Consider the following 13,218-nt stretch of genomic DNA (forward strand, 5'->3'; position numbering starts at 1 on the left):
ATGAAGCCATCATTTTACAGTCTTTAGCAATTACGAAGGAATTAAAACAGGGAAAGCTGGTTTTATGATGAAAGATCCAATTAAGAAATGGGTAAAATATTTGAAGAGGGTCAGTAGTTCCTGTACTCATAATTTTGCAGCAACATCGGAATGAGGCCGCTATACAGTCGCCCTGAACATTAAGCCGCACCATTTTTGGCTAATTAATTCATGTTGGGGCTCAGGTGGGCCCAGTAATTACACTCCTATTTTCTCCACCAGCCAACTGAGAGATGGGCAAAAGTGTAGAGGCTGGAGGAAATGTCCTCTTTTTACTGATAAGGCCTCGTTCTCCGTGCACTTTAGGGCTTCGGGGACACGGGTGTCTTAATATTGTGTCCTGGAGCTGGAGAGGCCGCGCCGGGTCACAGCGGGCCCTCGTGAGGGGACCTGTCCCCGCTGTGCTCGGGGCTGTCACGTCATGGAGCTGAGCCTCCTGGGCGCTTCCCGAGCGGGGCCAGCACCTGGGCTAGAAAGGTTTCTCGTGTCCCCCTTGTCTCCCAAACCCCTTGAGCCCACTGCTCAGCCCGTTTGTGTGAGGAGGGCTGGCTGTGGGTCAGAGGTCAGGAGCATGGAGGACGAAGCCCGTGGGGTCACAAAACAGTTGGTCACAACTGAGCACGCACGCACGCATGCTTCATAGGCTCTGTTTGTGAGCACCTGAAGTGTGCTACATACTTTCTAAGCATCTTACAGGCACTGCTTTAATCCCGTAATCCTCTCAACCATCAAGCGAGTTGGGTTTGATTATGATCCCAGTTTTATAGATGCGGGGCTTGAGGCACAGAGAGACAGGGTAAGTGATTTGACCAAGGTCACAGAGCTGGCAAGCAGCAGAGCTGGGATTCAAACCCCGGCAGTCTGGCTCCAGGCTCTGAGTTCAGCCCGTCTGTGGATCTGTACATACACCTGTCCATCGGTCAGCCTGGAAACGGTGGGAAAGGGAGAGTTACAGAGGCGTTCACAGCTGTGTCTCAGCCAGGGTCCATGCACCGTGATCCTCATTTTTCGTGGTCTAAGCAGCAGGTCTGTTCAAGTTTGGTTAATCTGAAACCTGTCCACCGGAGGCGGATGATGTTGATAATATAATTTCTGAGCACACTAAGGTACCCATGGAGCTCTGGCTGGACGATGTCCTGTTTCTCATTGTGATTTCTTCAGACAATGCCAATTATTATCTCCACACCCCCTCACACACGGACATGAGATGAGAAGCTTCTGAGTAGCCCAGAGTTAGCAGAGCCCACCAATCAGAAGACTGTCATGTACCTAGAAGTGGGTTTAATGAAAGGAAAGAGCTTCCAGGGAGTTCAGTTAAAGTCCAGCTGGTAGAAAGCAGTCCATTTTTTTGTGGCTGAGCTTGTTCTTTGTTGTTTGAGAAGATCGGATTAGATGAATTAGCTTAAAAGGCAGAAAAGGGTCATTTCAGGTGGTACATTCACACCAGTAAGAAGTGGTAGTTGACCGCCTGGGTGAGTCATGAGATAGAAAGATTTTTACAAACTTCATAAAACAGCCTGAAAAGCTCTGCAGTCTCAGTGCAGTTAGCATGGGAGCCCCTTCATCCCTGGACGCCCTTAGGGGTTGAGTAATTGATGATTGTGATAATGACTCTGAGGCATCAAAAAAAAAAAGGTCTCCTATTTAAAGGATGTGGCACAGGATACTATATTTGACCAGAGTTTTCACTGAACAGGGCATTTTTAGCACCATCTGGAAATCCCAAACTCCCCGAGGTTCCCTGCAGCCAGTACCCTCTTGGTGCAGACTTGGTGGCGCTTGTCCGGGGCCGTGATGAAGTAGCTCCCCTGGCTCCCCGTCCGTCCGTCCGTCAGTCTGTCCGCCCCACAGCCTTTCTCATCCCCACCTGCCTTGTAGGGCTGCCCTGACAGTCACACGTGATGGTTGTCAGGGGTTGCGTTTGGTGTATAGTGTTAATGATGGAAAGCACCTGTTTCTTCTTATAATGGTGGCTTCTGGATTGCAGTGATTTTTAGTCTACATTTAAAAATAAAGATTGCAGTACACAAAGTCGCTCTTAAGTAGCATCCTGGGAGCTGTTCTCTGTGTGGACAGTTGAATACATGTGCTATTTCAATACAACTGTGTTATTGGGACGCAGCTTTGTGAATCTTGTTAATGTGTTTAAAAACTGTCAGAGCTGATGATCGGCAGAATTCTTGGATCCAAGTGCCTCTTACGGTGTGATTTGCCATCGTGAGAAATTGCATTCTACGGAGAAGGCTAACTGGGTCTCATTGATATTTGGATGGTTCAGCAGATGATCGAGGCTTTCAAAGCCTTCTTGATAATTAATGAAGTTAACAGTTTTGTGTTGTAGACTGACTACAGAGCTACCTTCTAGAAATTGAAAATCCTCAACTTGTGAAGTGTCCAGTAATTCAGTGTGTGTGTGTGAGAGAGAGAGAGAGAGAGAGAGAGAGAGTGTGTGTGTGTGTGTGTGTGTGTGTGTGAGTGTGATTTCAGGAAAGGAGAAATAAGTTCCATGTAGCCATCTGATACCTTTCTCTTTCAGACCAAGGTGTGGGCATTTATTTACACAAATAAATTGGTAGTTCACTTTGACTTCTGTCATTTGGCATATTTGTGGGAATAAGAAATTGTCGTATTTGTTTTAGAGGAGTCGGGGAGTATGAGCTTAGAAAGTGGGGCGGGAAGCAGACAGGGAGGCACGTTATGGTTTTTGCAGGGTATGAGAACCATTAGCTTTCCTTTTTTTCCTTCTAAAGCATAAAGACATTGAATTGTAACATACTGTTACTCAGAATTGTTTTTCTGATCAGACAGAAGTGTCTCAGATTTTTCAAGGCTATGCAATTTATGAAATGTGATTTAGTAGTTATCTTTAAAAGTGGTTTTGTTTTTCAGATAAAAGATCATAATCTGTTCTTTCTTCCAGGGGCCCAAGAAGTTCTCATTGATCCAGGTACATGATCTATGTGCTTAGTTTCTCTTGGTTATTTTTTTAAGTGTTTGTTTTCATGGTGGTGTGAATGAGTGGTTAAAGTTTCTGGATTGTGATCTTTGGAACGTGCTGATTTAAGTAACTTTAAATCAGAACAGTTACAAACGTGATCGCTGTTTGTTTCTTGTTTGATGGGGCACCCTATTGATTTATGTTGTCTGTCCAAGAGGGGAAGTCCTTCCTCCAGCATGGTTAAGTGAATGATTTGCAGTGTGCCTTTAAAATTCTCTGAATGCACTGAGCATGCCTGTCCAGTTAATTTTGAAGTCATGATTCTGCTCTGATTCTGTGGCTTATGCTCCTTTCTGTGAATTTGAACTCTCTGTTGCATTTCATGTGTGTGCTAACAGGGAAAGACATTGTGCACGTTTTTTTTTTTTTTTTTTTTTTTTGCAGAGGTGGGTTTTCCTTTCCCCTCTTAATGTCTTCTTTAATTAATATAGCAAAAATCTCTTTTATTGCAGTGTGTATTTCAAAATGAGATCTATTATTTTCTGGCTTAATTGGAAGCAATGACAAAGAGTCATTAAAAAAAAAAAAAAGAAAACCCTGCCATCCTTTGAAGGATAGAAATCAGGTGGTCATGCTTACATGTGCTTTGTGACCAACACACCTTCTTTCATCTCGTTGTATATCTTGCTTCTGAGATGAAACTGCTTCAGGTTTGTAGCTTTTTGTTTTAATGTTTGTGTTGCATTCTTCCTCTAGGCTGATGTTCCTGATGGAGTTTGTGGAAGTGTTTCTCTTCCTATGTGTAGGAATGAAAACAGTGTTAGATGTGTTGGTGTTCGACCAGTAGAAGTTATTAAGGCCACACGGGCTGATTTCGCCTGACGGGAAGTCCTGGATTCACTTGCAGGGGAACTGGGTGCTTTACTAAGTAGAAGGAGCTTAGAGATGTCAGAAAAATCAGTCACACGTTGAGATTAAAGGAAGAATGTAATATGTTTTACTTCTGCAACCTTCCAAGATAAGGTGGTATTGAGATGAAAGTGAGTCTTGAGTGGTGAGAGTAAAGTGGGGGTGTTTCTGTGGGCGCTCTTGTTCAGGCGCATGTCAGGATCCCGTGGGAGAGCTTGAAGCTGGCCCGAGAGCCGGGGTCTGGTGTCCCAGGGCGCCGTCCGTCATGGTTCCAGGCGAGAAGGACGCAGCCTGGGCCTCTCCTCCCCCAGGGAGAGCGAGGGGAGATTGAGATTCTGTACCCACCCCCCAGTCCTTTCATGCCCCGGGCCACTCCAGTTCACCAGGCGCCTTCTAGCCTCTGCTCGCAGGGCCTTTGTCCAGGGCTGGCCGCGCCAGCGTCTCCTGTCTCAGACATTAGGCTCGTCTCCTCTGCCCTCGGAACCCGTGTGGGTGGGAAGCCTGCTGGTGGGGAGCCGCGCGCTCCACCTCTGCCTCTCGACGACTGGTGTCCTCTTATTTGGCTCCATAGAAAACCCAGCCCGAAGCTAGATCACTGCCTTTTAATCTTTGAACTTTCAGGGAATGAGTTACGTGAAGCAGACTGTCTCAGGTTTTTGCTGCCCTCTTTCCGCACAGCATCTCAGGCTGGAAGGAGGAGTTGGACAGCCCCTGGCTGCTGGCTCCGGTGCACGTTTGGTGGGGCGCAGCAACAAGAGCGAACCAGGCTTCTCCTCCAGCCATTTCTCACAGCTCAGCTTCTGAGCCCTTATTGGCATTTGCAGCAGAATGCTTCGTGGTGTCACACTGTTATTTCTTGTCATTTCTGAGTGTTTTGTGAACATTCAGCCCCCGTTTCCAGTGATGTGATTTTTTTGTCCAATTCAGTTAACTCAAATTTGCTTTTCCCATTTTCATGTTGACGGGAGTTTCTTCTTCCTGTAATAAAAGTGAGCAGTTTGCACTTAGAATGTCAAAGAACTGGTCCAAGGGGCTTTTTCACTCTTAACAGTTTTCATGCAGCTCACCCACTAAAATCTACAGAGGTTCCACTGGATGCCCAGAGTGCTGTGTCACCATCAGTCTTGGACGTTTTCATCACCCGAGTCACCCCCGTTTTCCCTGACCTCCCCCGCCCCAGGCAGCAGCTCTTCTGTCTCTCTGGATTTGCCTGGTCTAGACATTTCGAATAAATGGAATCCTACAACCTGTATTCTTTTGTGACTAACTTCTTTAACTTAGCATAATGTCCTCAATGTCCGTGTTGTAGCATGGGTCAGTAAGTACTTCATGTTTTGTTTTTGCTGAATGATATTTCACCTTACGGACAGACTTTTTACTTACCCGTTCATCAGCTGATGGACATTTGGGTTGTTTCTACTTTTTGGCTGTTAAAGAGTAATGGTGCTATGAACATTCACATGTAAGTTTTTACGTGGACATGTTTCCAGTTCTCGTATGTGCCTAGGAAGGAGAAGTACTGGGTCATGGGGTAGCTAACTGTTTAACTATTTGAGGAACTGCCAGATTGTTTTCCAAAGTGGTTGTGCTAGTTAACAATCTTACCAGCAGTGTATGAGAGTTTCAGTTTCTGTATCCTCGTCAATGCTTGTTATTATCTTTCCTTTTTTTTTTTTTTGCAGTTCTGTAACTTTATTTGACTGGTTAGTTTTCATCCACAGTAACCATCTGTAGATTTTTGACGATGGTGACAGATACGTAGGTAACCAAGACACAGAGCTTGTGTGGTGAGTCTTATGTTTTCTGACAACGCACACAATGTGGGAGATTCCTTATTCCTTTGGCCCAGCAGCTTTGTTGATCCTGGTGTCAGCCCACATATCTGGAGCTCCCATCTCCTTCGTGACAAATTTCAGCATTTCTTTGAGTACCTGATGGGCACGCTTCTCGAAAGCCGCTCCATGGGAGCTCCTGTGAAGGTTGGTGGTGTATTTTCTGGTCACCACCTTGTTGGTGGCGGACTGAGCCGCCTTCTTGCCACCCTTCTTGGCGGGAGCCACCTAAGCCCAGGCGACAAGAAGGCTGTGAGTGGAGTGGGACAGACCCGAGCCCGGCCCTATCTCCTGGCCAGCTCCATGCAACCATCCCCAGGGCTCTTGGAGTCCCAGGTCTGGGCGGTGTTATCTTTTTGATTGTAGCTCTTCTTATGAATGTTAAGTGGGTTCTCCTTGTAGGTGTTTTTTTTTTGTTTGTTTAAAGTGTAAATGTGATTTTTATTTGTCTTTGTAAATATCTGTGTACATTTATTTTTTTTTTATTTTTTTTTTTGTGTACATTTATTAATGGTAAAATATCATAAGTTTGCCGTATTAGATATATATATATGTATATATGGAGTATGGTTGATTTACTATGCTGTGTTAGTTTCAGGTGTATAGCGGAGTGAATCAGTTATACATATACTACATAAAATTCACTCTTTTTTTAGATTCTTTTCCCATAATAGGCCATTATGGAGTGCATTTCCCTGTGCTGTACAGTAGGTCTGTATTAGTTATCTATTTTATATGTAGTAGAATGTCTGTGTCAATACCAGTCTCCCAATTTACCCCTCCCCGCTTTGTCCCCTGGTGATCATGTTTGTTTTCTGCATCTGTGACCCTGCTTCTGTTTTGTGAGTAGGTTCATTTGCACCCTTTTCTAGGTCCCGTGTATAAGCAGGGTCATTCGTTTGCCTCTCTTGTGTCTCACTTCACTCAGTATGACAATCTCAAGGTCCCTCAGTGTAGCTGCAAGTGGTGTTCGTTTGTTCTTTTTTATGACTGAGTGATATTCTATTGTGTATGTGTACCACAATCTTCTTTATCCATTTCTCCATTGATGGGCACTTAGGTTGCTCCCATGTCCTGGCTATTGTAAAGAGTGCTGCAGTGAACATTGCAGGGCATGCATCTTCTTGAATTTTAATTGTCTTCATCTCCTTGTAGTTTTGATTTGATTTTCTTTATAGCTAAAGATCCCAAACATCTTTTCATTGTGCTTATTGGCCATTTGTACATTTTGCTTGAAAAATGTCTTTTCAGATCCTTTATTTTTCTCCTAAGATATTTGTTTGCTTATTTACTTGGCTGCTCAGGGTCTTAGTTGTGGCATGTAGGCTCCTTGTTGCAGCATGTGGGATCTAGCTCCCTGGCCAGGGAACGAACTGGGCCCCCTGCATTAAGAACAGGGAGTCTTAGCCACTGGACCACCAGGGAAGTCCCCAGATCCTTTATTTTTTGACTGAGTCATTTGTCTTTTTACTATTGAGTTGTAGGAGTTCCTTTTATGTTGTAGATGCAAGTGCCTTATCAGATGGTTTGCAGGCATTTTCTCCTGTTCTGTGTGTTGCTCTCCCATTTTCTTGACGGTGTCCTTTGAGGCATACAAGTTTTAAATTTTGACGAAGTCCACTTTATCTAAATTTTCTTTGTTGCTTGTGCTCTCAGTGTCATATCTAAGATCTGAGCTATTTTATGTAAACTTTATATTTAAAGCAGTTTAATTCTTACAGTGGATCTAGGAGAGAGGTACTGTTATCATCCTGTCTATAGATGAGGAAACTGAGATGCAGAGAAGTTCATTGACTTGTCAGGGTTATAGCTAGTGAGTGGGGATGTGGGAATTCAGACCCACACTTTTGTCTCCAGCATCTGTTCTCTTAGCCACCATCCTCTATTCCTTTCTATAGGACTAGTTAATTAAAGTTTTTACTTCTTTGAGTTCTTACTAATTTTTTTTCTTATTAGGGATCTCATCTCTTCATTTACCTTGCAGAGCTTGGTGTAGTTTTATTTTAGGTCTAATGTAGGTGGAAGCATTGCTATCAGTTAATTTTTGTACTACCCTCCCGTGATAATTGTTGCTAATTGACCTAATAAAGTCATACTTAAGTCTTTTCTGGTCATTACACTAGAAGTAGAGTCATAGCTATAGAACATTCAAAGAAAGTATTTGATTTTATTTTGCTAACCAGTGAAATAAAACCTCAGTGTTGACATAGATTATAAATTTTCCAGAATAGGGTCATTGTCTTCCTTGTATTTCATTTTGTTTGGTCACGATGTGTCTAGATAGTGCCCTGTTGTCCAGCAGATTAGTTAGAACGTGATGCTCGTGAATCATTGTAACGACAGAATTTTGACAACAGTATCTGCTGTTTGTTTCACAAGGAAAAAGGTAGTATAGAGATACTGCTCAGATCTATTTTAAAAGCCTGGAATTTTGAGAAGAGTTTCACAAACCATAGAAAGGTATTTTCACTAATTTTAGGTCTATCTTAGACACATTCTGGTTACATAACAGAGTCAACTTATTAACTAGATTTTACGAGAGAAGTATACTATTGATTATTTGTTTTAATTAAAATATTCTGCCTTGAAAAAAAATAAAATATTCTGCCTTGGATAAAGTAATTAGTGCTCATGAGTGAACAAAAATAAGTTTGCATTTATATATGACATGGGGGCAGGCTTCCTACATATATATACATGTTTTGATCTGTTTTTCAGAATATTTTTTGTAGCTTTTCAGCTATGTTCTAACTTTAGGATTGTATTTAAGAGAACTATCACTGTGTCTGGTGCAGTTTGCACTGAGTTTATCCTGTCTTATGCACAGAATTCCACCATCTCCTGGGTGAAGATTTTCCTCTCATTATATTGAGTTAAAGTCATAGTTTTAGGAACTGTGATTTCTCGGCCTCTGCTCTCCATGCTTTTGAAGTTGGCTTTGTTTCTTGGGTTAATTGTTCAATTAGAATTTTTGAAGATGAATGTATTTTAATATTTTGTACAGAATTCCCTAGAAACGTGATGTGTTTTCAGTTTATGAAAACTTAAATATACTCTTGTTTTTATTTTTTTAATTTAATTTTATTTTTAGCCACACTGCATGGCTTGTAGGATCTTGGTTCCTCAACCAGGGATTGAACCCAGGCCACCGCCGTGAAAGTACCACCAAGTAACTAAATCCTCGCCACTGGATTGCCAGGCGATTCCCTACTTTTTTTTTTAAGTAGTTACTTTTCACTAGGTATTTGTTTCTCTTTATAGTAAAGACTTTTCATTTATTTTAAAATTTATTTATTTTTAATTGAAGGATGATTGCTTCACGATATTGTTGGCCTCTGCCATTCATTAACATGAGACAGCCGTGGGCGTGCACGTGTCCCCTCCGTCCTGAAGCTCCGTCCCACCTCCTACCCCTTCCTACCCCTCTAGCTGTTAGAGAGCCCCCGTGTGGGCTCCTGGAGTCACATAGAAGATCCCCACTGTTTACCTCTTTCACACATGGTAGCCTATATGCTTCCATGTTACTCTCTTGGTATGTCCCACTCTCTCCTTCCTCCCCCGCCCAACCTGGGTCCATGGGTCTGTTCTCTATGTCTGCGTCTTTATTGTTGCCCTGTAAGTAGATTCATAGGTTGTCCTGTGGAAAAAGGTAGTATATTACCTATACCTTTTACACTTGGCTTTTTTTGGTTTTAGTTTAAATTTTATTTTACTGTGTCTGTTTTTACCATCTTTTTATGGACTGGAAATCAGTCCGTATCAGCTTGCGGGCATCATCCTGCTTCCCTCTCCAGGGGATCTTCCTGACACAGGGGTTGAACCTGGGTCTCCTGCACTGCAGGCAGATTCCTTGCCACGGGAGCCCCCCCAGAAGCCCCGTCCGTTTTCTCTACGTGTCTTGCCTGTTTTACTGTGTTTTATTTAACCAGCCTTCTACAGGTGGACATGCTGGTTGTCACCATGCTCTGTAAATCACAAAGGCTGCCGTAGTGAATAAGCTTGTACATGTGCGTTTTGTGTTGTTGGAGTTGTGTCTGTGGCATAAATTCCTACATAGGGAATCACTGGATCAAAAGGTAAATATGTGCGGACTTCTCTTCAGTTTTGCCAAATTCTTCTCCATCACGGTCACACTGTTTGGTGTTCTCAGGGGCAGTTTATGAGAATGCCTTTTCAGCACAAGTTCACCTGCAGAGCCTGTTGCTAAGCGTTTACATTTTTGCCAACTAGACAGTTGAGAAATGGTATCTCTTACTATTAGTGAATTTGAATTTATTTTTAATGTTTAGGGCTATTTCTAGGTTTTTTAAAATGAATTATCTGCTGATATCTTTTGCTCATTTTGTTCTTTTGGATTTTTAGATTTTTTTTTTCCTCTCAATCTATATTAGGGATATTAGCCCTTGGTGATGTATGTTGAAAATACTTTTTGGTTGCTTATGTTTTGCCTTCGTTTATAGTATTTTCCCTGTGTTTTTAAGTAATTGAATTTATTAATTTTTAAAATTGCCTTTGGATTTGAATCGTATTTGGGCTTCCCTGGTAGCTCAGCTGGTAAAGAATCCACCTGCAATGCAGGAGACCATGGTTCAGTTCCTGGGTTGGGAAGATCCCCTGGAGAAGGGATAGGCTACCCACTCCAGTATTCTTGGGCTTTCCTGGTAGCTTAGACAGTAAATAATCCGCCTGCCATGTGAGAGACCTGGGTTCCATCCCTGGGTTGGGAAGATGCGTGGGTTGGGACAATCCCCTGGAATCATCCTTAGAGAGCCTTTCCTTATATTCAGGTTTTAGAGGAACTTACCCAAGTGTGTTGAGCTTCTTTTATGCTCTTCTGTTGTGCATTTAGATCCTAGACCATTTGGAGTTTGTTCTTGTGTTTGGTGTGAAGTGTGGGTCTGGTTTTATCTTTCCCCAGATGGCCTTCCAGCTGTCCCAGTGCTGTTTACTGACAAGTCCATCTTTGCCCCAGTCATTGGTGCTGGAGGAGTTTATCCCGCACTTGTCCGGGTTAGCATCGGACTTCCCAGCTGCCCTGTCTTCCTGCTGTTCCCCCGCAGGTCAGGGCTGGTGGTGCCCACGTGCAGGGTTTGTGTCCTCATTAGGGAGCAGATGCATGTGACCTCGTGTGGTGCCAGCCTGCTGGTCGTTGCTGGGGTCACCACCACGCTGGTACCTGCCTGATCCAAGCCCTTGTTGTTCCTGTGGTTTTGCCTTTCTCTCTGCTGCCTCACATGTCTCTGCTTTATTCCCTCCCATTCCCGCTTCTCTTTGTCTCTTGAGTTTCCACCTAGTGCCTCCTGTACGCTCTTGCCCGTCCTAGGAATGCAGTGACTCCCTCTCGACTGAATGATTGAACAGTCGTTGGGTTGATACTTGAGAGCCCTTGTGGTGATTTCCCCCCCAACTTTCCCGTCCTTCCTAACTGCATGCTTTCCTTTCCTTTCCTCTAGCCTGGGTTTCAGCCTGATTTTTCCTCTCTGTAGACTCCTTGTTTCACTGGTCCACAATAATGTTACGTGTGGGCTGTCAAAACTTTATAGGTGTCAAGAAAGATCAAATCCATTGCATACCAGTATTTTTAGAGGGTGTTATTCTTTTATTGAGTGAAATTAAATCATCAGCCCCACTAAGCTCTCCTGTGAGCTGTGTTCTTCTTACGTTCCTACAGATTATATTTTTCTGGGTTGCTGCCCATGCCTTTTCCCCCAGCCTCGCTGCTGGAGTTCAGTAAATCATTAAAATTGAAGTAAAAGTCTCTCAGTTGTGTCTGACTCTTTGCAACTTCATGGACTATGTAGTCCATGGGATTCTCCAGGCAAGAATACTGGAGTGGGCAGCCTATCTCTTCTGCAGGGGATCTTCCCAACCCAGCGATCAAACTGGGGTCTCCTGCCTTGCAGGCAGATTCATTACCGGCTGAGCTACCAGGGTAGCCCCTAAATTATTAAGGGAACCCTCATTATCTTGGTTCCCCCCCTTTTTTTAAAGGACAGGGGGAACATTTGCTCCTTCTCCCTTGTTGGGAGCTTCTTGATGAGCTGAGGTTCCATAGGAAGAATGAAGGCCCACCTCGTGCTGACCCCCACTCATCCCCTTCCTTTCTTCGAGGGAAAAGGGTCAAATTTGACAATATAAAGACAAGTTGTTAGAGCTGATGGGATGAATGAAGACGACCTATCAGCTGTGAAATATTACTCCACGCCAGAATGCAGTGTGCTGTGAACATGGAGGGCACTTAGGGCAGGCCGAGCGCCGCAGCTAGAAACGCAGGCCTGAGTCCACACCCTGCTCTGGAGAAACGGCTCTGAGATCTGGAGAGCTGGTAGGAGTGCTCGGCCTCTCCAGGACTGTTTCCTGTCCTGCAGACACAGGGCTCACTAGGAGTCGCCCCTCGTAGCCTCGCTGTGGGTTGTAAAAGAGCACACGCGTGGACACCCCCACACAGGTCCTGATTCCTCGTAAGTGCAGAACAACAGGTTTCGCTGTGACAGAGTCATGACCACCCAGGGTGGCCCCTCAGGGCTCCGAGGGTGCTGTGTGCTTTGGAGATGGACTTCTCAACTCTGCAAGGACCCAGGGTTGTGTTGTTGGGTCTTGGTGATTTGAGTCTATTCTTTAGAAAGTATAGATTATAGGTATTTTTTCAAGCGTGCATGCCCTCTTATTATTTATAGTTCTACCCTCTCATCTCTTGTTGGGATTTTCACAAAATCTGTAGAAACACGAAACCCGAGGCCACCTGCCTCCTCCCGTCTCTCTTGTGCTTCTTTGTCCCCCGATTGAAGGGACCTCTGTGTAGGGAATGTTCTTTGTTATTCTTTTCCTGGCGTCTCTCTCTTCATCTGCCCATCTTTCACCTGTCCTCCTATCCGCTTATCTATCCGCTTAATCTTCTGTCTTGTTCCAAAAAGCATCCGAGGCAGCTTACAGAATACCAGAATACCAGATGAGTTGGTGAGAAATGGGGCCCGGTTTAGACAGCAAGGCGAGCAGACGAGCTCACGCGAGGGATGCGGGCCGTGTGAGGCACATGCCTTTGCCCCATGAGTTCCGAGATTGACAGCAAGCATGTGCCCGCCCGAGCCCCCCAGCAGAAACACGAGGGAAACAGGATTTGTGGGAGATGCTCGCTGTCCGTGAAATAAACAAGGGGCTTAGGAGAAGCCAGCTTTTCCTGCTCTGAGGCTTAGGAGAATAATTTTTGAATGTTCTCTGAAATCAAAGAGTATTTCATCTTTTTTTTTTTTTTTTTGGTCAGAGTTCTCTGTGTTGGTTACATTCTATAAATGGAAATGTCTCCAGAACTCTTCCCCCTGTGTGTATGATGGCTAGGGAATTAGGTGGTTCTGCTTATTGACAGGGCTTGGCCAGAAATAGAAAATGACAGCCTCAGAAAGGATGTCAGTATTTGCAAGTTATGTTTTTTTTCAGTGCTCAGTTCAGGGGACATTTTCACCTAGTTTATCTCCGTTTGAGAGCGCAGTGTGGCCTCTCGCT

The 13,218-nt window shown here is 44.1% G+C and overlaps 1 protein-coding gene across 4 annotated transcripts in view; it reads left to right on the forward strand.

The window, feature by feature from the left end:
• Positions 1-13,218, forward strand: part of TRAPPC9 (trafficking protein particle complex subunit 9) — a 385,243-nt gene that overhangs the window by 23,540 nt on the left and 348,485 nt on the right. For 3 of the 4 annotated variants that reach the window (XM_043879178.1, XM_043879179.1, XM_043879181.1), the window contains one exon: positions 2,960-2,986. The exons of the other annotated variant lie outside the window; for it this stretch is intronic. In XM_043879178.1, coding sequence (XP_043735113.1) covers positions 2,960-2,986 — 27 coding nt within the window. The remainder of the gene's footprint in view (positions 1-2,959; positions 2,987-13,218) is intronic. 4 annotated transcript variants of the gene reach the window in all.

This window comes from Cervus elaphus, chromosome 21 (assembly GCF_910594005.1).
Source record: "Cervus elaphus chromosome 21, mCerEla1.1, whole genome shotgun sequence".
NCBI classification, from domain to species: domain Eukaryota; kingdom Metazoa; phylum Chordata; class Mammalia; order Artiodactyla; family Cervidae; genus Cervus; species Cervus elaphus.